Source organism: Penicillium riverlandense, assembly GCF_028828495.1.
Source record: "Penicillium riverlandense strain IBT 135883 chromosome Unknown utg000002l_segment0_segment0, whole genome shotgun sequence".
Lineage (NCBI taxonomy): Eukaryota > Fungi > Ascomycota > Eurotiomycetes > Eurotiales > Aspergillaceae > Penicillium > Penicillium riverlandense.
In genome coordinates this window covers 326,376-350,375 of record NW_026643195.1, presented here as the reverse complement: position 1 = coordinate 350,375, position 24,000 = coordinate 326,376, and the positions used below count along the sequence as shown (strand labels likewise).

Genomic DNA, 24,000 nt, shown 5'->3' with positions numbered 1-24,000 from the left:
GCACAGGAACAGAACCTTGCTGTTCCTCTTGACCTTTATGAAGGTGAATGGCTTTTAAACCCAAAGAAGCCTAGACGAAGCCCTTTGAAGCAGTCATCGCATTCGCAATAACACCGGATGGGCTGACCATCAGGAGACGACATTTGATGTAAACCAGCAACAAAACCTAAAAAGAGAACTGAAAGCTCAGCTGAAAGCTCCACTGAAAACCTTCCGACCCGTAGCCAATCCAAAGCGGGCCTAAGGGAATCCAGAGGGTCCAACCTCTGCTGCTGTTGTTAGTCTTCATTTTCCCGCTCGTGTTCCCACCCTCAGTTTCATCCTCGCTCGTAGCGAGCATGCCCCATACGAAAAGCCCGAAACACAACGCAACGAATGCTGCTACAAATATCTTGAATTGCCGATCTGATTTCTCCGCGTCCCTCCTCAAATCTTCGAACGCCTTAGAATGAGTAGAGCGCGATGGTGCGGTGTGCTCAAGACCCGGACGGAACCCGCCGCGGCGCATGGAGTCTGACCAGAGACCGCCGCCGTATGTAGTGCCAATGCCGCTAGTCCCGCCGTACATGATACTTGATCCTATGTCATGATGTGGAAATCCAACTAGACCATGTGGTGGGTTGGGACGATCCGATTGATGCGCCGATGCGGGAACCCCTAGTGAACGTGCTTGAAGTGCTAGTTTCGTAGGTCGTTGACGTTGTGAACGACCGTTCTGGGGTTCTGTGGGGCCGATTGTGGCCGATGTTATCCTTCCGATTGTCATCAGAGTCCATTGGGCGCTCTTTTTTTGGGGGTTTGAAGTGAGCTTCAGATATTATTGTTCCTTAGAAGAGAAATGTCAGCGGGAATACCTTGACTGAAGTGGGAGAGCACCCAACTGATAATTGTATTCTCGCTTCAGTTGTGGCTTAGTATCCCTCCCTAGACAAGCGACGATTCGTATGGCAGCTGACCTCGGAATTGCTTCGCTCCAAAGGTTGGGGGGCATAGGGCACAACAGCCACTCCTCCTACAAGCCAAAGTGGCGCTAATCCAGACTAAACAAAGCCTGGGATTTCACCGATACATAGCACAGACCCCCGGGAAATTAGAATCGAACACAATAATCACTCTCTCATTGGATCCTTCAAACACTATGCTATACGGTATCGCGTTGGCCTGTCAGAAGACATTAAGACGATGAGGCTCGTTTTTCACTTCTCTGTATCTCGCCCCCTACTGATGGGCAGACGCCTCTACGTGCTGCTGCGGACGAGTATTCAGGCAGGGATCTGGCCTGCCGCTTGAAGAAACCAAGATCTTGCATCATTTATAGGTTCGCTTGTTGCATAAGGTTTTGAGGCGATACCTGTTGAACCCGTATCTCAGCTGATGGTTATGTGCAGACGCCAAGATAACGCTTGGTCTTCCACTTGGAGCGCGCCAAGGAGAGCGGGCTCCGGACCATCTCACGGTCGAGGCACGCCGGTATGTCCAGCAAAGGGCGAACGAAGCATTGCAGGGCATGAACAGTATTCGTTGAAGGCGCGCAAGATATACAACCTGGACGTGACTGGGGTTGCACAGCAGAACTTCGGGGAGGAAAGGTGAGCTGGGGGCCGTGCGTTGTTGATTTAATTGGTACATACCGTAGACGAATCGGATGGCATCCGTGGTGGAGCCGCTCGCATACAACTACATCCAGGCACCAGGGTGTATGGGGGCGGACCTCGTGTTCGTACGCGTAGCTGTTTGCCCGTACTAAATGAAAGTGGAGAGCTAGGAATTGGTGCCTGATGAATAGGGCATGAAAACATGGTACTCTGAGCGCCGGAAACAGGTGCTAGGAGGTAGAACTGAATTCGAAAAGTATTGTAAAAGTTAAAACTATCAAATACCATCCGCATCTGATTTCACAGGGCGAATAACGTGTTGGATAAAAGATCGAATCGACCAAAGTTCATCATCTTCCCGAAGATATTCCGCAGATCGCTCATGTTTGAACAACCTCTCTGGCTGCGCTGCTGTTAACAATGTATCCTAGGTAAACAAGAAATATGATGCGCAAATAACGTACCTAGGCAACCTTAAGTATATTTGTAGCATAAGCCTTTGCTGCAGAAATCCGCTCCCGGTCGGCAGCACTGCTTCTTGCAACAAATATTATGCCGACAGCAGTGACCATCACAGAGCCATGGAAATTTACGCGGGCAGAATAAACCCTGTTCAGCCAACACATTGAATTCGTCCTCATGTCCAAAAGGAGTGAGCTCAGGCAACTGCGTGGCCTTTTGGACCGGGAGAGGATCGGCAAGGGCTCCGACGACGAGGGAGGAGAATAAAAGGACAATGGCGGCGAGCTTCATATTGTTGTATGAGTAGAGTTTACCTGTGAATTAAGAGCTCTTCCAAATGAGGGAAATAGATAGATCAGGGAAAGCCAGTACAACAGGAGAAGCTCATGCTGGAGGAAAGAGAACGTCCTGTTTATAAACGATTTCCCAACACACTAAATCACACGGTGCTCGATTTCAACTCTTGGGCTGACGCCAAGACCATCATCACTTGAATACGAAGACCTACTTTATAGCATCCAATGGGCCTCGCTATCGTTCACTACTTCGCCAAGCCTAGACAGAGTAAACGAGACCGATGGTCGATCACTACCATCCTTGCACATGCTGCACCCGGCCCGCCAGTAGATCGCAGCCTCACTGTTGCTCTGTTCGTATAACTATGAACGCCCAATACGAGCTGGGAAGCGAAGTCCCACTTGCTTTCTACTAACTAACGTATCTTCGATGACTTTTTTGAATAGAATTTTCTGTGATCTCTGGCCTTAAAGAAGATCCAACTTTAGCTGCGCAGAGAAAGACATCCAGAGATTCCCATGCAGCCCTTTCTCGTAGGGTGAAAAAAATTTCATGCACGGACTTATCACAATGTTAGCTACTATCACTGACCATCTGTGTAGAACGAGTTGCACAAAGGATTTTCGGGGTGGTTTCCCCGCTTTCTGCAGCCTGGGCTGTCTGTATGAAAAGATTGTGTTGCTACTCCATGGTTCAAAATTTTCCTTGAATCTGAATTCATGACGGTTTACTCTTGATTTTGTATGCTACATTGCTCTTGTAGGAGGAATTAATTGCTCTGGGAGTGAAATAAAGATTTTTATTCAAAGTGCCGATTTCGTCCTCAACGGGTCAGAAAACTTCAAAGCCATCATAGGCAGAACCATTGTCGCTTCACATTGTACCATCTTTTTGAGTCTTTTTATAACATTTTCGAACTTTGTCGAAACCCGTAGCGCTCGCAGATTTCATGAGGAAATCACCGAGAGAAACTAATTGTAGTAAGTTTCTTTTTGAACTGAAATTAGTAAAGATCATCAAATTAGCGGTACATCACATCTTCATGGAGAGCTTTAATTGCTTGCATTTTGCGCTAACTAGGAGGACTGATTGGTCTGCATAGAATATTGGGACTTGACAGTGCTTCGTTCATGTCCTCCACGGTGTTTGGGTCTGTGTCAATAAACCCATAGAGTGCCGACGAACTGGACTCACTCTTCGTCATCATCCATCTCTAGTAGTTGAGAGAAGACGGCCATGTCAACGACCTGCTTGAGCTTGGCCTTGAGTTCGTCGTCCGCCAGTTATTAAAACCATCGAGGCGATGCTTCATGGCCTGTCGGAGACAGATAATCTAGTCTACGTCAACCGACGCTATAAATTCATGTAAAAGCAAATATTCTTGACACCCTCTTTTTTGTTCTTTTCATCGTAGGTTAATATGGGGCTTAAAATTGGTTGACTAGCTACCATGTTCGCTAATAATAATGTGGGAACTAACTTTCCAAGTCGCATAAGTCCATAGTTTGAGTGAACACGTTGAGCTCACCTGCACAGAGAAGTCCCTTGGTCTGGCCTGCTGTTTTCATGTAAAGTTTTTCTCCTAGTGAATAGACTCAGGAGAGTCAGTGCCTATAGTCATTCCAAAATACCTCTTACGCGCCGGCATTGAACGGTTTGAAGGAGGTGAGGCTTTCTGCGCCGGTACATTACTGATGATCGTAGGCTTCGTGAGTGGAGTTGAAATCTCGCGGACTGCCTGGATGTATTTCCCGCCCATGTACGGATGTCCTCCCTGCCACCCACACAATGACTCTTCTGCTCCTTGAGGGGGAGTCTCAGTATAAGAATGGTAGCGAGCGCGACTATTGTCTATTCAAATGCCTCAGAGGAATGTCTAGTTTTAAAATCCGATATCACATCTCATTTCCTTGCTTATTATATTTCTAATAATCTTCAGTTATCATGTTAGCAAAAGATCGAAAGCTAGACCAATAGTAGTCTATATACTAATCATTATATTACAACGTCTTATATACAAGGGGAAATACTAGTCTAAGAATGGTGGGGGAGATTTGATAGAAACTGATCCGAACTATTGATTCGCTAAGTCCATGTTTTGTTCGCTACCACCCCTTCCTAATGCAATGCGCCTAGATCAGAAAGCGGCATATAGCCTCAAGATTGAGTATCTATAACGCGGCTTATAGTCAACCTATGGCATGTTTCGAGGTCTCCTCGGCTAAGCTGTTCTTTGCTCTTTGTCAGTTGAATCCTGGTTCTGTCCACGTGATAGACGCAGAGAAGATGAGAGAGAGCTTCATTGGGTACTCATTGGCGGCTTGTGAGATGCTAACGATGCTAATTGGCGCTAAACCCACTTACTACTCTGGAGCCTGCATTAGTTAAGGCATGTTGGGACTGAATCATTGATCTGCGATGCGGCACATTTAGGGTGCAATGCCCCTCTCCCTGGGTCCAGCGTTATCTCTTTCTCTCAAATTCACATCTGCGATTATCCAGGATGTCCCCGAAATTTCCCTCTCTCTTGACTACTCGATGGTCTAGTTTCTGACCTATCGCTGCAGTACCCAGTCTATAACCCCGCAACCGGTCAAATAATTACCACCGTTCAAGCCGGCAACGAGGCCAGTGCCCATGGAGCAGTGCAAGCTGCACAAGCTGCCTTTGAAAGTGACTGGCGCTGGCGCAGCCCTACGGAGCGAAGTACGCTGCTCTTCGCATGTGCCGACGCTCTGAGCTCTCACAAGGAGGAACTTGCCGAGATTCTATGCCTGGAGAACGGCAAACCCTGCATCGACGCACTCCAATTTGACGTGACCTTCCTTATCGGCGTCTTTAAATACTTCGCCAGTCTAGTCGACAAACTACCCGGCGAGCACTATGATCAAGGACCCACCTGCGCGTCCGTATACTACGAGCCGCTCGGCGTTTGTGCGGGCATCGTTCCCTTCAACTGGCCGCCGATCCACACCGGCGGCAAAACGGCGCCGGCTCTGACTGCTGGGAATACCCTTGTCTTGAAGCCAGCAGAGCAGGCACCTCTGACATTGATGCGTATTGTCGATATCATCTCCGAAGTCCTGCCCAAAGATGTCGTGCAGGTCGTACCAGGTCTGGGCACTGCCGTACCTCAGGCCCGTATCAACCACCCTCTTGTCAAGATGGTCTCCTTTACAGGGAGCTCGCCTGCGGGTGCCAAGGTAGCAGAGGCAGCAGGCAAAGGCATTAAGCCCTTAGTTCTTGAGCCCGGAGGCAAAAACGCCTTCGTCGTCTTTGACGATGTCGATCTCGACAAAGTCGTGCCCATGGCGCTGGAAGGTGCATTTTTGAACAAAGGAGAAGCATGCACGGCTTCCTCGCGATTCCTTGTTCAGCGCAGAGCCTACGATGAGTTTTGCTCGCGCCTTGCTGCCGCAGTGAGGAAAGTGAAGTGCGGCAATGGCATGGATCCCTCAGCGCATGTCGGGCCGGTGGTTTCCAAGGAGCAGAAAGAACGTGTCGAGGGATACATTAAACTTGCCCAAGACAGCTCACAGGTCCACATCGCTCTCAGTCAGAGCTTCCAGCCGATCCCAACTGCAGGAATGGGTACTTTGTTCCCCCGACGCTGATCACGGATGTCTCACGAGGCCACGTTCTGGTCAAGGACGAGATCTTCGGTCCGGTGGCAACTGTGACGCCATTTGATACGGAAGAAGAGGCAGTTTCCATCGTCAACGAGTCGGAATATGGATTGACATGCGCTATCTTCAGTAAAGACCACGAGACATGTCTTCGGGTCTCCCGAAAAGTTGATGTTGGTATGGTTTTTATCAACAACTACTATAGAAACGAGTTGGGTCAACCATTTGGAGGAACCAAGAGCACAGGATTTGGCCGAGAACACTGCATCGAGACCCTGAGATCGTGGGCGCAGCCGAAGGTCGTCAAGCAGCCTTTGGGACTAGGTTCCCTGCCTGGTTGGAGGGCACTCAAGGATGTGTTCTAGATTGAGTAGAACATCTGAATTTAAATGTGCGATATGCAGCAAAGAGGAAAGAAAACACTTTATAGCAGACAGTGGATCAAGAGAGAAAAAGCAGAAAAGAGAGAAAATATACTTGGGGATCATGTGACACAATTATTCCTGCCCGCGGGTGCCAGAACCGTTCGAACAGAACCGACCTAGGAGGTTATTGGGGATGAGAAAACCATATCTCCGGTCGGATGCACTGCCCTCCCGGAACATCAACCTTTGCAGCCTGCTCCATGCATTTGAGGGAGCTCAAGTCAACAACATTTCCTGACATTCCACGGCTTGGCCTGTGAGCGGACGGACCAACATGACAAAACCGAAGGCCGTACGAGATGCCGACAAGCTCTCAGGAAAGCCACTCAGAGAAACGGTCGAGCCTTCTTCATCGGTTTTGGACATTGACAGCGAGGGTTGGCTCACCTCGAGAGACCTCCGGGAGGATGGATTATCCTTCTCGCCAGAGAGGGTGCGTCAAATGTCAATCTATCTCATTGCCAACCCAAACATGAGCTCTTCTTTCCTATTTCGAGCAGATATCCTTTTTGATAGCCAAGGGCTGCTCCAAACACCACAGCAAAAAGAGCAAGCACTCACCGCTTCAGGGTGCAAGATCGAATCAACAAATCAAGAAGGAGCCGTGCCAGCACTGGCAATCAAGATCGGAGGGTTTCGTTTGACAAGGAGTATCATTAGAAAACTCATCCCTCGCAAACCCGAAATTGACCGACCATTGGAACAAACCTGCCACTTCTACCAATCAACAACCTCTTCTGTGGTCCCTTCCGATGAGAACTCACAGCGCAAACGATTCCTTGTCATGTACCTTCCCCACATTACATCCGAGCAGGATATACCGTTCTACCACCCAAAACTCCGAGCTGTTGCCTTCCTATATGACTTTCAACCAGACCTCGACAATGGCCCAGGAACGGGAACAATGTCTGTTCATTTTTTGCCATTCAGCGATGACATACCAACCCGCTTGGAACGTACATTACACATTCTACTCAGTACGAATATCCGCCTTGCGAAACACGCCGGGTCTGCCGCGGCCGTTGATGGAAGCAACCATAACCCGACTAGGGATAATATCATTCCGCGGCATATCGTCCAGAACACATACTCACGCCTCAAAACCATGTACGCATCGGACTTGTGTGAGCGCTGGGTTGAGAACACAGAACCAAGCAAGCATGTCTTTGAGGATCTGCTAATCACGTCATTTCTTATCGAACTTTGGAGGGGCATGTATGGTGTCGCTCCTGCAGTGGAAAGCGGTCAGACCCAGAACAATTCTTCTTCTTTCCCCGGGTTTGTGGACGTGGCATGTGGCAACGGTGTGCTTGTGTACGTGTTGCTTATGGAGGGATATACAGGCTGGGGATTTGACGCCCGTCGTCGCAAAACCTGGAAGATCTTTCCGGATTGGGTGCAGGAGCGATTGAAAGAGGCGATCTATATCCCCAAACCTTTTTTAGGTGCAGTGGCCGATCAAGACGTCGGCGCGACGATCCACAGCGGAGATTTCGCCAAAGATACCTTCATCATCTCCAACCATGCCGACGAACTCACCATATGGACTCCACTTATGGCTGCCCACGCCTGTCCTGAATCACCACTACCATTTCTGTCTATTCCATGCTGCTCGCACGCACTATCTGGGGCAAGGTTTCGCTACCCTCCACCGCAAGGGAAGAAACAGAAGCCATCAAAGGAAAGCAAAAACAATACACTCGCTGGAGAAGACGACGCGGCGGAAGAGTATGTAGAGCAGAATCCACAACCTTCCTCTGGAGATCTGAAGGCGCTTCGAGCCGTCAAGGACAAAGAGCAGACTGATCTTGCAATGCTCAGTTCGCAGTACCACTCGCTTACTGCAAAGACCATGCATGTGGCTGAGGAGATTGGGTACGAAGTTGAAAAGACTATGTTGCGTATCCCCAGCACAAGGAATATGGGCGTTATTGGAGGACGACAGCGGGTTACGAAGGAGTGGAATAATAAGTCGACTGGGAAGTCTTCCGAAACGACTGCGGACAGCAAACGTGATGAAGAGACAGTCTTACAGAAGATTAGAGAGGTTGTTGAGCGGGAATGCGCTAAAGATAGTGGTATCGATGCCGCCGCTCGAATCTGGGCTGAGCGCGCCAATGGTCTGCACAAGGGTCAAGGAAAGGGGAATCAACCGCATTATTGAAATTAAAAGAAAAGCCACCATTCGAATCCGGTCGGTTATATTGTGGACAGCCACAGTATTGGGTTATTTCGGCACAATTGTCGGGGAATTCAATGTCAACTCGGTTAAAGTGGAAGAGATCGACAACTGTGAATATCCGACATTCCGCCGCGTCAACAAACAACATCCAAGGCCCGGCAAAATGGCTTCATGTACCCCGCTTCGTCCCCACGGGGGTTTATAAAGTGGCGTAGAGCACCTCAATCCCTGTTTAGTCGACCAAGTGCAATTCGAGTTGTTTTTGACAATGCGGACCTCATCACTGCTCGCGGCCGGGGCTATCCTCGGTCTCGCAAGCGCCCTCGACAATGGACTGGCTATTACGCCGCAGATGGGCTGGGTAAGTTATTCATTGACAAATACCTAATTAAGAGCTTGGACTAATTCCTCCTAGAATACATGGAACTCCTTCGCCTGCAGCATGAACGAGACCGTCATCCTTGAAGCAGCTGAACACATCGTCTCGCTCGGCTTCAAGGATCTAGGCTACGAGTACGTCGTTCTAGATGACTGCTGGTCTGCAGGCCGCAACGCAACGGGATACCTTGTGCCCGACCCACAGAAATTTCCGAATGGCATCGCCGATGTCGCGGACAAGATTCACGCCATGGGACTTAAGATCGGCATCTACTCCAGCGCAGGAACTATGACCTGCGCGCACTACTCAGGATCGCTGGGGCATGAAGAGAAGGATGCTGCTGTATGGGCGAGCTGGGGGGTATGTCGCTTGCACTCATTCTCTTCCTTCTTGGCCCTTTCTAATGCAGGATGCTGTGGCAGGTTGACTACCTCAAATACGACAACTGCTACAACCAAGGCGAGGAGGGAACACCTAAGCTCTCCTTTGACCGCTACAATGTCATGGGCAAGGCACTCAATGCCACAGGTAGATCAATTCTCTACTCGTTGTGCAACTGGGGCATCGACGGGCCCTGGAACTTTGCTACCACGATCGCCAACTCGTGGCGCACGAGCGGCGACCTGACAAACGTCTGGGACCGCGAGGATGTCAATTGCCCTTGCTCCGAGCTTGAGGGCCTCGACTGCAAGATGACTGGGTATCACTGTTCGATTATGAACGTGCTCAACAAGGCTGTTTATTACCAATCCAAGGCGTACTCCGGCGCATGGAATGATCTCGACATGCTTGGTAGGCATTGGTACTCCTGGGGCTTTAAGCCCTAAAATATAACTGAATCACCAACTAATGCATATGACAGTGGTCGGAAACGGCGGTCTAACCGACAACCAAGCAATCTCCCACTTCAGTCTCTGGGCAGCGCTGAAATCTCCTCTGCTCATGACAAACATCATGAGCCAGATTGACCCTGCCACGCTCTCGATCTTACAGAACACTGCCGTGCTTGCCGTCTCACAGGATCCACAGAAATCGAGCGCTGTTCGGGTCTGGCGGTACTACGTCAACGGCGGCGAGATCCAGATGTTCAGCGGTCCGCTGAGCGGCGGTGACCAAGTGGTTATCCTGCTGAACAGTAGTCCCATGCCGAGAGACATGAATGCCACGCTTACGGATATCTTCTGGGAGGATGGGGCCGAGGGCACGGCGAGCCAGGTGCAAAGTGCGTGGGAGGTGTATGATCTGTGGGCCGGACGGATGAGTAACGGCACCGCGGAGGGGATTATTCGGGGTGGAAGTAAGGCATCGAGGCCCATTGATATGGCCAAGCTTGGGGGTGCGAGTAAGGTTTACTCGCAGGTGCCGTTGCCGGCGACCAAGGCGTTGATGGGGGAGAAGGTTGGAATGGTGAAGGCTAGGGGCACGGTCAAGGCTCATGTGCAACCGTATGGTGTGGCCATGTTGCGGTTGAGGGAAGTGAAGACAAACGATGAGCTGTGATAAAGTCTAATTGGCAATGGTGTATATATCAACATGATAATCGGACTATGAAGTGAGTAGTGAAGCAAGAGTTGGAGGGTAGTATACATGATAATCCCAGGGGTAAAGGGGAGAGATGCTGTGCTGCGAAATTGTATAGAAATCTTGTCCGGCACCATTTCTATTCGTCAGAGACCCAAGATTGAACGCCACGCGAAATATAAAGGTTATAGTTGTGGAATGCGTGAGTAGATATCATTGAAGGAGACAGTCCATATGCCCTTCACTTTCTCTCCATTATGAGGCCACTCCTCCCTCCACCGCAGATGCAGGCGCTGGGCTAGGATCCGCATGTCGCTCGCGACCAGCGTCGTCCGTTTTCCTTCGAGATGACCTGCCGTCAGCATGGTACTGGTCCTGAGCGCCTGCGCCCTGCGTCCTCTTTGCAGCGGCAGCCGCCGTAGCTGCGGCTGTTGCCGAAGCCCTCCGCGAGGCAGCCATGGCCACCGCATTCTCTCTCAGCCGCCTCATGCGCTCCGAGCGGCCTTCACCCGGAAGACCGCCCCAAACCGGTTCGACCGAGTCAGCACGCCAGTTTGTGCGGCTGAGGGGAGTCAATGCAGCGCCCCCCGAACCGGACTCCCCCCACATTCGCACACGCTGGAGCTTGCGTAGCTTCGCCAGTCCGTAAACGCATACGATGGCGGTGAGGGCGAAGCAGCCGACAGAGACGCCGCCGAAGCCGAAGTCAGACTCTTCGATGAAGTTCTTCAAGTTCATGCCGTAAAGGGCAGAGAATAAAGTTCCGGTAGCGAGTCCCAGAGTCCCAATGCTGAATTTGAGGTCAAGCAGCATTAGGGAGTTGCGGTTGGCGTCGAGAATTGCCTTCACACTGTGGCAGCTATTAGAATTCGCCCCGGCCTGATGGCATGAAATGACTTACACTTCTTCCGTGTTGCGGATACCAGTCACCAGGTTACCGCTAGACTGGACGATTTCATCGCACACCTTGTGATACGATTCCAGCAACATCTCGACTTCCTGATGGTCGTCCTCACTTCGTTCTTTTCCAAGTGCGCGTTCGCTGAGGTACATCGATGCCAGATCATCATCCGCCTCGAGCAAGTCATCAATGGCGTCACGAACCAGCCTCGCTTTCTGCTCGAACGTGCCCAGTTTCTTAGAGTAGATCAACAGTTGCCGCAGCTTGTCGCGGTCAATGTCCTCCTCCAGAGCTCGAAGGACACGCACGACAGGCTCTCTCACGCCATTGAATTCTTCTTCTAAACCGCTGGTGACGCTGACCAAAACTGCTTCCAGTGCACGGAGCTCGTACGGCAGAGCCGCGCCGGGCTGTGCGCCTTGGGGTTGTTTCTGGCGCAGTTTCCCTTCCAAATCGTAGATGAACAGAGACTGCATATAAGAGTCCGTTGAGCCATAGGCGTCGAAAACAAGCACCCGGTCCGCCTTGATCAATACCCGGAGATGTAGAAGGTTGATTAGAATAGCGCTTGGTCGGACCAGGATATGTGGCAGAGTCGACGAGTCGATTTTGCGGAGATCACGGGGGAGGAGGCCGTACTGGTCAAGGTAGATTTCGTTAGCATCTAGCTTCCAAACAGCGACCGTCCAATACCAACCTTGGCAATTAGCTCTAACTTCCGGAACTCTCCATTTATGAGCGTCACATTCCCATTGATATCAAACTCCGTGCACCGAATCCGCATCTCATTCGAAGCCTTCGCCGCGAGAGAGCGACCGACATTGAAGATTCCATCTGTCCCATCCTCCACAAACGGCGGTCCCGGACTGCGAGTGTTCTTGTGCTCAGCAGTCTTATCTCGCCTGAGATCCCACAGTCTTCGCAGTAGGGGGCGGGTTTTGGTGGAGGCGTGTCGGGGGAGCAGAGATTGGCCCGGAGCGCGCAACGGCAGTGTACCGGCAGAAATTGGTCGCCAGCTTGTGCGATTCAATGAATTCGACGACAAGCGACTTTGCGAAATGGTGAGACCTGCCCAGCTAGAGGATTTCCGAGATGGCCACGCCGCAAGCACTGGATCATCGGAGAGCCGCGACTTCGCAGGACGGGCGCATGTTGACGAGGCCGAGAAACCAGATTGCGATCGGAGAAACCGCAGAAGCGACGCGGAAGGCACCGATGGTCTCGGCGAGGACAGCATGGCTGTCTCTGGAATCCAGGCGGTCCGCAGCTTGTCTGGCAAACCAAACAAGCAATGACTGATCTTAGTTGCCGCTGAGCGCTTTTTCTGCCGGATGATTGTTGATCCGGATCAACAACTATAGTTGCAAAATGAACGACATTTTATCGTTACTACTTCTAGACTGGGTTTCTACTGATGAAGAATAGAAAAAGAAATGTCCATCCAACTTCTACCATTGGAAACTATATACTGAAAACGATCCGACGCCCCTGTCGTCTACGAACTTTTGGGCAAAACGCTGGATCACGAAGCACCGCCTGCACAACAAGACAAGAGGTATCTTGAACATGATTCTCGCACAGCTTTACCAATCATCATCGTCGTCCTTCTCATCATCTATAACAAGCAGTCAGCAACTTGACCATAAAGCAAAACGCAAAAGAAAATACATACCGCTTCCGCTAACCCTCTGCTTTCTCTGTTTCAGGGCATCCTGCAGCGCACCAGCCAGGCCACCTTGTGGACCGCTTGGAGTGCTGGACGCTGCTCCAGCTGACTCCGCAGCACCTCCTGGTACCATAGCAGCGCTCCGGTCTTTCTTCTCGGAGGCTTTGACCTTACGCAATCCACCACCGCCGGAGCCTCCAGATGCTCTGATAGAGGCCAGAAGATCGTCCCGTCCACCACTGGACTTCGGTAAAGGCGGAGCTGCTCCGCCAGCTGGGGGCGGTGGCGGAGGGGCACCACTTCCACCAGGCGGCGGAGGAGGTGGAGGCACAGCCCCAGCACCCGGGGCAGGAGGAGGGGGGGGAGGAGGTGCTGCAGGTCCGCTGCGTCCAGGTGGCGGCGGCGGTGGAGGAATAGCAGCGCCTCCTGGGGGTGGTGGTGGAGGTGCTGCAGGTCCTCTGGGTGGAGGGGGCGGTGCTGAAGGAGGAGCAGCAGCTGGTGCAGAAGGGGGAGGCGCAGCCGGGAAGGCGGGCGGAGGAGGTACAGGTCGCGCAGCCGGTGCTGGGGGCGGCGGAGGCGGCAGAGGCGGCGAAGCAGGACCTCGAGCAGGTGGAGGCGGCGGAGGTCCAGATGGAGTGCCTGTGGGAATCTTGGGAGGCAATTGGGGTGGGTGTGATGCCGGAGCCGGAGCTGGAGCGCGCGGTGGTGGAGGAGGAGGACCCGGAGGAGCTGGGCTGCGGCTGGGGGGCGCTGGTGGTGCTGAAACCTTACGATCACCCGTAAAAGGTGGTGGGACTCCGAATCGGGGTGCGCTATCATCCACAGGGGACTTCGGCGGCCGTGGTGGCGGTGGAGGACCATTGGCTCCAGAATTGGCTCGCAAACGTTTTGGAAGAGCGGGGCCCGGAGCTTCAACAAACTTGCCAGCATCTGCAAAAGGAGGAGGTGCGTTGAATCTGCGAGCTGGGGGGGATGGTTCCCGAGGAGGTGGAGGCGGGGAGGCCGGCTCCTCTGGCGCCTCAGTACGGGCTTTCCGTGACGGGGGCGGCGGTGGAGGGCCACGCCGGCTTGAAGTGCTGGCTCCTGTGGGTTGAGGGCTGATGGCATTTGCTTTTGGAGCAGCTGGGGGAGGCGGTGGTGGTGCCCTGCCAGTGGCTGATGGTTCGGCCGCTGCACTCTGCTTCTGATCGATCCATGCTTTGATAAAGTCTGAATTCTCCGCAATTTGGTCTTCTGTGATCCCCATCTGCTTGAGTTCGTCTAGTAGTCCAGCCCACTCTGGATCGCTCGTGTCAAATGGCAGGTCACCCTTGGCCGCTGGGGCAGCCGGAGGCAGGCTTGGTGGCGGAGGAGCGACTTGTATTGACGGTGCTGGCGCGGCAGGGGCGGGGGGTGCGGTGCTCGCAGTCGAATGTCCGTGTCCGCGATGCAGCAAGCTGCCGAACAGGGATCGGCCGACTTTCCCGTTGGGAACAGGCGCCGGACCCTGCCCCCGAGAGGAGGCAAACGGGGTGTGTTTGGTCTCTTTGCTCGCTTTATCTTCGCGGTCATGCACCTTCTTGATGAAGGTCTTCGCCTCCTTCTCGTCGGCGAAAGACAGGCCAGCGGGGCATTGTTCGAGCTCGAACGTGTGAAAGAATGTACGGTCTTGATTGTAAGAGAAGTTATCAAAGATCTCCTGATCCCAAATCACTCCCCTTGCGGCGGGCTACGTCAAGATCATCAATCATGTCAGCGGGCTCGGTGCTTATCTCTCGCCAAGTAGAAGAGGCCACCACTTACCGAGATATCGACCACCTTCAGCCAAAATGTCCGTCCCACGAGATCATTGCAGAGTACCGCCGCCCCTTGGATTCCAGTGTATGTCCATCGTTGGTTATCCGGGTAAGCGACATAGAGTCGCGCGACAGCTACAGCGAGGATCTTGTTGGCTGGTTTGGGGACATTTCGCTTGACGGTTTCCTTGTCAGCATCGGTGAGGATGGACGGCATGGCGAATCAACAGGAGAACCAGGCGTAGAGGAAAGGAGAGGTGGAAATGGGCGTCTGGAGGGTGCTAGGTTGATAGAGGGCGCATTGCAGACGGGCGGCAGCGCTCGGACGAAGGATGGGGAAACGCCCTTGGCACACCGGCTGACAGGAAAACGGCAGTCCGGGCTTCGCTCCGACGGTGAGTGGAGCTTTGTGGGGGAAGATGTGGTGGGAGGGTGAAAGGTGGTGGGTGAAGAGAGGAATTGGAGTGCCTTGCGGAGAGGATGAACTAGTTGGCCTGGGGGCGAAGCGGTGGGGGATGCGGTACGAGACAGTGACTTAGGCGTGGCGTGGAACTCTATGGGGCACGTGGTATCTTAAAAGTACCATGCAAGAATCGATTTAAAACGCAAGACAAAATAGTTCGTCAGCTCTTCATGAATATATAGGAATAGGTGTTAGGCACCGGTGTCTTCAAAGTACTTTTCTATCATTCTGCCTGGAGCGTTGACCACGGAACAGCCGCTTTCTGCCGACGTCATCCCGTTCACAGTCTATAAACACATTCTATACACAACATTTCTGTTCAGTTCTCATTCTTGGAATCATCCAGTACACCAGCTTTCGTGGCCTCCTCGATAATTAGATTTGCATGATCTTCACTTCTTGGCGTGACGTTGACTGGGAACGGCTCATTTTGTCCTATGATGATTGAGACGCTATGAATCAAAGGCCCCGTACTATACAATACTAGCTTAGCATCTCGACCAACAGAGACCCAACTTACCGCGACATAATCATAGCAAAAGGCTTCTAAAGCCTTAAAATCTTTAGGCTCTCCGTAGTTATAGGTTTATACCCTCAAGCTACGGTTAAAAAGCGGCGGGAGTCGTCGCCACTCTCAACTCATCTAGGTATAATCTTATAGAGCTCACTTTGAACATTAGAGGTAATAGCGATGCTAGAAGTGAAATTTCTAGAATTACCTCATTTGAATCTTTCTATTTTCCATAGTATATCTAGGCGCGTAAATACAACCCCTAGAACAATTTGCATTTGTGCTGAGGTGGCGTCAAAGAAGGTCGAAAATGTCCACTTCGGCACAGCCCGTCAGCACTCGCACCTGCCCAATCTGACTACACACTCACTCTTACCCGCCCGCCCTCTCCCTCGTAACAAGCACGGCAACTCTACTAGTTTAGATGGAAGCAGGTAATCCTCGCGCCCTTTACCTATATAAATGGATAACTAGCCTTTCTTTCCTTTATGTACAAGCATCTCTTGACCTCCTGACAGATGCCTATTCTTGTATTAAAACCTTTTCTTGCTTTTTCTCTATTATTTACTGCTTAGGACGCAGAGTAATCCGTACTCTTTTTAATACTGCCTGTTATCTTCGACTCATCCTCTTATTATGTTATCGTGTTTATACTTAAACTAGAGATATAGAGCATTGACTATGTAACTGGTTTTGTTTAAATTTGTAGGTGGTAACTAACCAAGAAGAGAGGCTAGCCTCGTTTGAATTAAGCTATAGTAGCCAAATATCTTGGAAGACTATGCTGATGGTAAATTTATATAAATATACAAAATCAACATAAGAGAACTGATCTAATTAGCGAACAATCATACTGACGATATTAATTGAAAAGGAGAACACGAATATCAACATCAGTATAAGAACAGTGATACATGACGCAACAAATTCCGAACATATGAAAATACAACGATAGTGGCACTAAGCACGTTGACAAAAAAAGTACCCCATGAATATTAACCTTACCATGCCATGGACCTTCCCACCAGGACCTTTTGATAGGTCCTTCATGTTTAACGTCTGCCTCGACGTTCCATTTGTTTTCCCCAGGTGTCTAACTTCTGACCTAGATAAGCACCATCGTCTCTGAAGTTTGCAGCGGATCTTCTCTGGCTATTTGCTTGAGTAATGTGCCTTCTAATTGCTTCACGACTCTCGTATGCCTGAGGGTACTTGTGATCAAAGCCGGTGCGAGATTGCGCGGCTCTGTAAAGTCAAGTTAATTTTGGCTGTTGATGATCTCTGGGGAGTATTTTCTCTCACATGTTTGCCATATCACGGCCCTCCCTTGCAAGATTCTTCCCCTTTATAAGGCTGTCACGATGATAGTCGTGGGGGGAGGTTTTTCTCCCTACTGGGGTGTCCTTGTAACGGCGTACATCCTCTGCTATGCCACCGTGGCCATCTGAGGGGCGTTTATAGGCATCATAGTCGGCTTTTGTGCGGGCCGTGTACGGTTTTGGACGTTTCTTGTAAGGATCGCTGTATTCGTGTTCCAATCTAGACTCGTGATAGGAATGGGCTAGGCCATAAGTGTCTGGGCGGACAGCTACGGAGTTCAATGGTTTAGACGGATCCCAAACTTCTGTCGAGCCCCGGGTATTCCAATACTGTTCCTGGGCCGCGGCATTCACAAACTGCCGGCCATGATATGGCTCTCGTGGAGGTGATGCGTAAATACGCCCGGGCCGCCGGGTTTCATACTTGGGCGCAGAGGACGAATAGGTTTGACGTGAGGACATTGTTGGGGCAAGAAAAGTACTCTGTAGAAATAGTATATAGAAGAATAGGATGTCTGGAGCCGAAGGAATAGAAGGTTCACACAAGTTTGAGCTACAAGGACATATAAGGACTATAGAGGATAATATATAGGCCTCTCATGAGCTGTCGTGGACTGCGGCCTTCTATTAGCTGCAAAAATGAAACGACTACTGCATGAACTTTTGAGCGAGACGCCCTGTTGAAGTCTGGTGTTTGATGCTGGTAAGATGTTGTGGTGGTTGTTGAGTGGGAAGAAGAGAGCACTGGATCGTTTCAAGGGACAAGTGGTCTACATGCATCTTGTGCGGCAGTATCTAGACAGATACTCCTGTGACCGTTGTATCGCCTCGATGAAGACGGTCTAGATGTTAACACTTTGCTTACCCACACAAGAAGACCAAGATGAAACTTAATTAGCGCCGGGCTGTTGTTAGGATATCCTAAATATGGAGGGTTTGAGAACTCGGTAGCAATCTAAAAGAAGGCAGCAGAATGCAAAGTCTGCGGCTAAAGATACTCTAACCTGAAGGTGAGTTTCAGTTAGGTAGGCAAGGATGCCTGTAAGCGCCATTGAAAATATGAACTAATTTTAGGTGATATATACGTATTAAAATATACTTTAGCGCTCTGATTGCCCCTGAACGCCCCGAAACCCCTTAGATGCTCTGAACCTGTTAATCCTCTGTTAAAGGAGCTTTTGAGCGAGTCCGGCGGGCTGGCGATGTTGACGCTGCCCGCTTGCTGCATTTCCTGGGCGCTATGGAGGTATGTACAGTGGGGTGACAAAAGTACTTGCAACCCGATTGACCGCTATGGCCCACCGTAGGCGGGTAGTGTAAGTTATAACTGGGTGCGTCCCCCCCGATCGCCTAAGAACACCGCCCCCAGCGCCGTCAGTTACCGCCGCATTGATTGGATGATCGTATCCTGTTTGCACCCGCGCGGCTTTTTCATCACACGGCTAGCATTGACGAGTTTCAAGTTTAGATTGTTGAAACCCTTATGTAAGGGGTGACCAGACGCTTCAAGCCTCGCGAGGATTAACCTCTCTCCTTCGTCAACCCCCCATTTCCCCCTCCACACAGCAGTCGGCTGTAGCTTCATGAACCATGGTGAGACCGAAGCACCAGTTCGAATAATATTAAGCTAAAACTTCGTCCAGGCTGAACCGGCTCTTGAGGGTCTTCCCATCGAGCTCAAGATTCTCATTTTATTCCGAGTGCCGGACGGCGATACCCTCAAATCCCTCGTGCTTGCATCACCCGGATACCACCAGGCATACCTTGCGGTGAGACACGAACTACTTGAATGTCTTGTAAAACGGCAATATAGTGGACTTCTCGACCTGGCAGAAGCGCTCACTGCTGTGCGGTCTAAAGGCGTGCATTTTAGCCTCCAGATGGAAAATGTAATATCCTTGCTGGATAACTGGCGCCGCAGAAATGAGATTCATGAGCTCAGCCAATCCTCGTCGAATCGACTAGATGAGCCTAATGGCCTAGAGGAAATTATAAATCTGCTCCATTTTCACAAAATGCTGTGCTTTTTCCTCGAGGACTACTCAATCAACGCACCGAGGCCCCCGTGGATTCAGCCTATTCAATGGGAAAACAAGTGCCTGCCTTTACACTTGTCGCTTTCTGAAAAGCGTCGTTTCCTAAGGGCGATGTGTCGATTCCAAATTCTGAAAAACATCTTCGGGGACCCAGTCTATTGTATCGGATACGAAAGTTGTGATTCATGCGGGCATAGGAAAGTCTGGCAATTAGGGGAAACAGATGAATTGCGAGACCTTAAAAGAGCACACGGTGCTTGGTTTATCCACGAGAAGGCATATCAATTATTCTATGGCACAATGCCCCCTTGGGAACACGAAGAAATGGGCAGCGTGTTCAGTTATCTCATTGCCAAGATCAAGGCTATTTCCAAGGAAATTGCAGACGACTTACGGCAACTCAGCAAGAGTACACCGTGCGAGTTCTTCTGGGATATTATTCCTATAGAACAACGGCCACCTTCAGGTTGTGAAATTGAGAGCGAACGTGACCTTGCTCACTTCCACCAACATTTCGAGGGATTGGCGGGACTAGGGCCTGAATTTCTATATCGCGTTCTACATATGGATCGGCTGTCTCGACGTAATATCGTTTGCTTAAATACCAGGGGCTTCTGGCCAGGGCCATTCATTGGACTCAGGATCGGGCTCTCGTGGGATCATAAGTTCCCTTTTATCGATCCAGCGGATCGGCACGAGTCCCAAAATTTCGAACAGCTCTGGTCTACTTTGTCGCCTCTTGAACAGCCTACTGTGGGTTGGAAGAAAGCATGGCTGCTGCCTCACCATGAGGAAGACATTCTTGAGGATTCCATGAATTTCGATCGAGAGTCTGAGACGGACTGGGAATGGAGTTACGCTCTTTGGGATGAGAGAAGATTGAAGGAGTGGAAAGCGCCATTGCTAGTAAAGGACGACCAGGTTTGTGGAGCCCCTGGCAGTACTCGAGTATTCAACTCTTACTGAATATTCTTGTGTTCCATTATGATTTAAACTCAAGTATCAGCTTGAAGGTCGAATCAAGGCATGCAGTGCCTGGAATCTGGTACTCATTCTTACGATTTTCATTCTTTATAAACGGTATCCATCGATGTGAACATTACTTAACCCCCTTTCTTTTTGCGCCGGTATAGAAAATCTGTTTTTATCATGTAGCACTTGTAAGCTCATCATCCACGATAGACCGACCCCCTGGTAAACATGGTCAATTTGGGAACGCTCGAAAGTTGATTCTCAGACTGGCTGGATGGTCTCGTATTTAGTATTAGTTATCTATTTGATCTATAGTTAAATATGATTTCTACTCTTCTCTTCTTATACTTCTCCATTGCATCATAGCCCATCACGTGACCACGCGCCCTCTTCCTCGCGAGCAACTCCGTGCCTTTCTCTCACGCGTCAATCAGGGCTCCTCATGCCACCCGAACGCAGCAATGTGCCGGTGAAGTTGTCGCTGCCCCTGGTAAGTCCTCTTAGACATTCAAAACACTGCTGGTGCTGACAGTGGGCCCAGCAATATCAGCAGGACATCTTCACCGAACTACGCCAAGAGGATGAGCTTGTCGTGCTCGCCCGCGGCCTGGGGCTTTTGCACTTGATCACCAACCTTCTTCATTTTTACGATGCGGTTGGCAACAACCTGGTCTTGGTGGTGGGCGCGGATGATCGGGAGAATGAATGGATCGGAGAGGGTATGTCTGTGGAAACACCCACACTCGGGCATCGGGGCGGACGCTGATGTGGGGTAAAGCTCTGGCGGAACATTATGCTACCAGCAAAGCTCCCCTTGCTAGGGGACTGAAGGTCATCAATACAGAGAAAGCTACGGTGCCGATGCGGTGGGTTTTAAGATGGGTTGGTTTGCAACCGCGCTGATAGTACCCAGTGAACGGATCTACGCCCAAGGCGGTATTCTGAGTGTGACATCCAGAATATTGGTGGTTGACCTGTTATCAAGTATGTAAAGGTTCAAAATCCTATAAACTCTCGCTAACACATTTTTAGAACTCTTGGATCCTGAGAAGGTGACAGGAATGGTCGTACTGCACGCCGATAAGTAAGATCAATCCAAATCTCGAATGTGGCATAACCTAATTCTATGCTAGGGTGGTGGCAACCTCGCTTGAGGCGTTCATCGTTCGGATTTACCGTCAAACGAACAAGCGTGGCTTTTTTAAGGCCTTCTCAGACTCCCCTGAACCATTTACCACTGGGTTCGCTCCACTGGCCAATATGTTACGCAACTTGTTCTTGCGCAAGGCATCATTATGGCCCCGGTTCCATGTCGCAGTGGCCGAATCCCTAGAGGGACATCGCAAGGCAGAAGTGATTGAGTTGGAAGTCCCGATGAGCGACAAAATGAGGGAAATACAGAATGCCGTTCTTGAATGCGTCGAAATTAGTGTCAGCGAATTGCGAAAGTCCAACACGGGTCTGGACATGGAAGAATGGACACTGGACAGTGCCTTGCACCGGAACTTTGACGTTTCCATTCGACGCCAACTGGACCCGATCTGGCATCGGGTGAGTTTCAGGACCAGGCAAATTGTTAGCGACCTGGGCGACCTTCGAGCGATTCTTCAGTACGTGCAAGCAGTGCTATTTGGCATCATTTTTCTAACAAGATGGCAGTGCTCTACTTACATATGACGCGGTGTCTTTTGTGAAGTACCTCGACACCATTGTGGCTGCCCACTCTCCGCCCTCTGGATCCAACAAGCACAACTACTCCCCCTGGCTCTTCCTTGATGCCGCGCATGTGCTTTTTCAGACAGCCAAGTCTCGAGTTTATCAAGGGAAAATTGGCAAGGACCTTGCTCGCCCGTCATCATCCATCAATTTCTCCTCTGAATTGGACCCCGTGCTTGAGGAGCTTCCAAAATGGAATGTTCTAGCAGAAGTTTTGGGAGAGATCGAGCATGATGCTTATCTTCACCCGACAAATCTGGCCGAGTCGAATGGTACAATACTAATTATGTGCAACGACCAACGCACTGGACGCCAGCTTCGAGAGTACATTGGCACTATGCATGCGCGGCTTGCCCGTGGATTGGAAAGCAGAGAAGACGATGATTCGAGCGATGATAACCCCTCTGCAGAAGTGCTCATGCGGCGGCGCCTCCGAGACTATCTCAACTGGAAGAGATCGCTTTCAAACGTCAACAGAAACCTGTCGGCCACGAGCGAAGACGGAAAAAGTCAGGAATCATCGACTCCCCAACAGCAGCAAGGAAGACCTCCTCCAAATAAACGCCGCCGAGTTCGTGGCGGGGGAACAGTCTCCTCGGCTGCTGGACGCGTGCCAAATGCTAGTGTTCAGACCGAAGTTGAGCAACCGGGCCAGGTCGCTAACCTACTCGAGGAGCTTCAACCGACCGAAGTGGAGGAGATGCAAAAAGAAGAAGTGGTTCTTGATGAGCTCCAGGGCATGGACGACTTCTACGAATTGTACGATATGAACGATCTGATCATGATTCACCCGTATGACGGCGACATGGATGAGCATATCCTCGAAGAAGTCCGGCCGCGATACATCATCATGTATGAGCCCGACCCAGCTTTCATCCGGCGGGTGGAGGTCTACCGCAGCTCTCATCTGGGTCGGAATGTGAAGGTATACTTCATGTATTATGGTGGCTCGGTCGAGGAACAACGGTACCTGAGCGCCGTGCGGCGGGAAAAAGACTCTTTTACGAAACTCATCAAGGAAAAAGGCGTAAGTTCTCTCTTCCAGCCTTGAAAACCATTTACTGACCAGATCGCCAGAATATGGCTGTTACCCTGACGCACGACAAGAGCGCCGAAGATCCACAGGAACAGTTCCTTCGAACGGTCAACACCCGTATTGCCGGCGGAGGACGACTCGCCGCAACAGCGTCTCCTCCTCGGGCCGTAGTAGATGTGCGGGAGTTTCGAAGCGCGCTCCCATCCTTATTGCACGGGAACAACATGATTGTGATTCCTTGTCAGCTAACGGTGGGCGATTACATTCTCACGCCAGATATCTGCGTGGAACGCAAGTCGATCCGTGACCTAATCACCTCACTGCGCAACGGCCGTCTCTACAACCAAGCCGAGACAATGCTCCAGCATTACAAGAATCCGCTACTTCTAATCGAGTTCGACCAGAACAAGTCGTTTACTTTCGACGCCTTTGCGTCCGTCTCAGCCGGCACGAATTTCATGACCGATTACGGCTTTTCCTCGACGGGTGCAGCGACCTCCTCCAGTAGCAGTGCGTTGGCCAACCCCTCGAACCCGAAATCTGCGCAGCATCTGCTCGTGCTCCTCACGCTCGCGTTTCCGCGGCTGAAAATAATCTGGTCGTCTTCACCCTACCAGACCGCCGAGATCTTCGCCGAGCTCAAAAAGAACGCTTCGGAACCAGACCCGCTGCGCGCGGTGCAGATCGGTCTTGACATGGACCTATCTGCCTCTGGCGATAATATGATGGCCGTCGCCGGGATCGAGCATCGCAATTTTAACCTCCTTCCGCAGGATATGCTGCGTGCCGTGCCGGGGGTGACGCCGCAATCCCTTGAGCGCCTGATACTGGAGACAGAGAACATCAGCGATATTGCGAATATGGACGTCGACCAGCTCGATCCATTGGTTGGGAAGGAGGCCGCGCGCAAGATGGTGGGCTTCTTTCGAAAGAGCGTGTTTGACTGATAGTTAATTGGAAATAATGGAGAGAACCTGTCCCACAAAGCCACGCCCATCGGAATAGACGGAGGTGTTTTTATATTTATTTTGCATACCACGTAGTCCCTGTAGTCGCGCTTGTCTTGGCACGGCCGTGAAACATTTGACGATCCGCCGGGTTGACAATAATAGCAACGC

At 50.9% G+C, this 24,000-nt stretch overlaps 10 protein-coding genes across 10 annotated transcripts; 5 read left to right on the top strand and 5 right to left on the bottom strand.

The window, feature by feature from the left end:
* Window positions 1-166: 166 nt before the first annotated feature.
* Window positions 167-568, bottom strand: N7474_002429 (uncharacterized protein; the record flags this gene model as incomplete). The annotated part of the gene is made up of 1 exon (XM_057193844.1): window positions 167-568. The coding sequence occupies one exon, from the start codon at window positions 566-568 to the stop codon at window positions 167-169; it is 402 nt and encodes a 133-aa protein (XP_057055199.1).
* A 2,858-nt stretch (window positions 569-3,426) lies between these two features.
* Window positions 3,427-3,616, bottom strand: N7474_002428 (uncharacterized protein; the record flags this gene model as incomplete). Its single annotated transcript, XM_057193843.1, is given in 2 exon segments — window positions 3,427-3,538; window positions 3,549-3,616. Coding segments are annotated over 2 exon segments (180 nt in total), but the record flags the coding sequence as incomplete, so codon positions are not given.
* A 526-nt stretch (window positions 3,617-4,142) lies between these two features.
* Window positions 4,143-6,345, top strand: N7474_002427 (aldehyde dehydrogenase family protein; the record flags this gene model as incomplete). Its single annotated transcript, XM_057193842.1, has 3 exons — window positions 4,143-4,228; window positions 4,987-5,854; window positions 5,911-6,345. The coding sequence occupies 3 exons, from the start codon at window positions 4,143-4,145 to the stop codon at window positions 6,343-6,345; spliced, it is 1,389 nt and encodes a 462-aa protein (XP_057055197.1).
* Window positions 6,346-6,679: 334 nt separating this feature from the next.
* trm44 (tRNA (uracil) methyltransferase) lies at window positions 6,680-8,569 on the top strand (the record flags this gene model as incomplete). Its single annotated transcript, XM_057193841.1, has 1 exon — window positions 6,680-8,569. One exon carries the CDS (start codon window positions 6,680-6,682, stop codon window positions 8,567-8,569), a length of 1,890 nt encoding a protein of 629 aa, XP_057055196.1.
* A 286-nt stretch (window positions 8,570-8,855) lies between these two features.
* N7474_002425 (glycoside hydrolase family 27 protein) lies at window positions 8,856-10,466 on the top strand (the record flags this gene model as incomplete). The annotated part of the gene is made up of 4 exons (XM_057193840.1): window positions 8,856-8,948; window positions 9,003-9,326; window positions 9,389-9,758; window positions 9,829-10,466. The coding sequence occupies 4 exons, from the start codon at window positions 8,856-8,858 to the stop codon at window positions 10,464-10,466; spliced, it is 1,425 nt and encodes a 474-aa protein (XP_057055195.1).
* A 276-nt stretch (window positions 10,467-10,742) lies between these two features.
* On the bottom strand, window positions 10,743-12,625 carry N7474_002424 (CorA family magnesium transporter; the record flags this gene model as incomplete). Its single annotated transcript, XM_057193839.1, has 3 exons — window positions 10,743-11,337; window positions 11,389-12,026; window positions 12,086-12,625. The coding sequence occupies 3 exons, from the start codon at window positions 12,623-12,625 to the stop codon at window positions 10,743-10,745; spliced, it is 1,773 nt and encodes a 590-aa protein (XP_057055194.1).
* A 346-nt stretch (window positions 12,626-12,971) lies between these two features.
* Window positions 12,972-15,046, bottom strand: N7474_002423 (WASP family protein; the record flags this gene model as incomplete). Its single annotated transcript, XM_057193838.1, has 3 exons — window positions 12,972-13,003; window positions 13,061-14,762; window positions 14,837-15,046. The coding sequence occupies 3 exons, from the start codon at window positions 15,044-15,046 to the stop codon at window positions 12,972-12,974; spliced, it is 1,944 nt and encodes a 647-aa protein (XP_057055193.1).
* A 1,809-nt stretch (window positions 15,047-16,855) lies between these two features.
* N7474_002422 (uncharacterized protein) lies at window positions 16,856-17,584 on the bottom strand (the record flags this gene model as incomplete). Its single annotated transcript, XM_057193837.1, has 2 exons — window positions 16,856-17,048; window positions 17,106-17,584. The coding sequence occupies 2 exons, from the start codon at window positions 17,582-17,584 to the stop codon at window positions 16,856-16,858; spliced, it is 672 nt and encodes a 223-aa protein (XP_057055192.1).
* A 1,128-nt stretch (window positions 17,585-18,712) lies between these two features.
* On the top strand, window positions 18,713-20,124 carry N7474_002421 (uncharacterized protein; the record flags this gene model as incomplete). The annotated part of the gene is made up of 2 exons (XM_057193836.1): window positions 18,713-18,715; window positions 18,766-20,124. 2 exons carry the CDS (start codon window positions 18,713-18,715, stop codon window positions 20,122-20,124), a joined length of 1,362 nt encoding a protein of 453 aa, XP_057055191.1.
* A 448-nt stretch (window positions 20,125-20,572) lies between these two features.
* On the top strand, window positions 20,573-23,829 carry N7474_002420 (ssDNA endodeoxyribonuclease RAD1; the record flags this gene model as incomplete). Its single annotated transcript, XM_057193835.1, has 8 exons — window positions 20,573-20,620; window positions 20,672-20,849; window positions 20,909-20,996; window positions 21,044-21,114; window positions 21,163-21,214; window positions 21,264-21,740; window positions 21,790-22,873; window positions 22,924-23,829. The coding sequence occupies 8 exons, from the start codon at window positions 20,573-20,575 to the stop codon at window positions 23,827-23,829; spliced, it is 2,904 nt and encodes a 967-aa protein (XP_057055190.1).
* Between the last annotated feature and the right edge of the window lie 171 nt (window positions 23,830-24,000).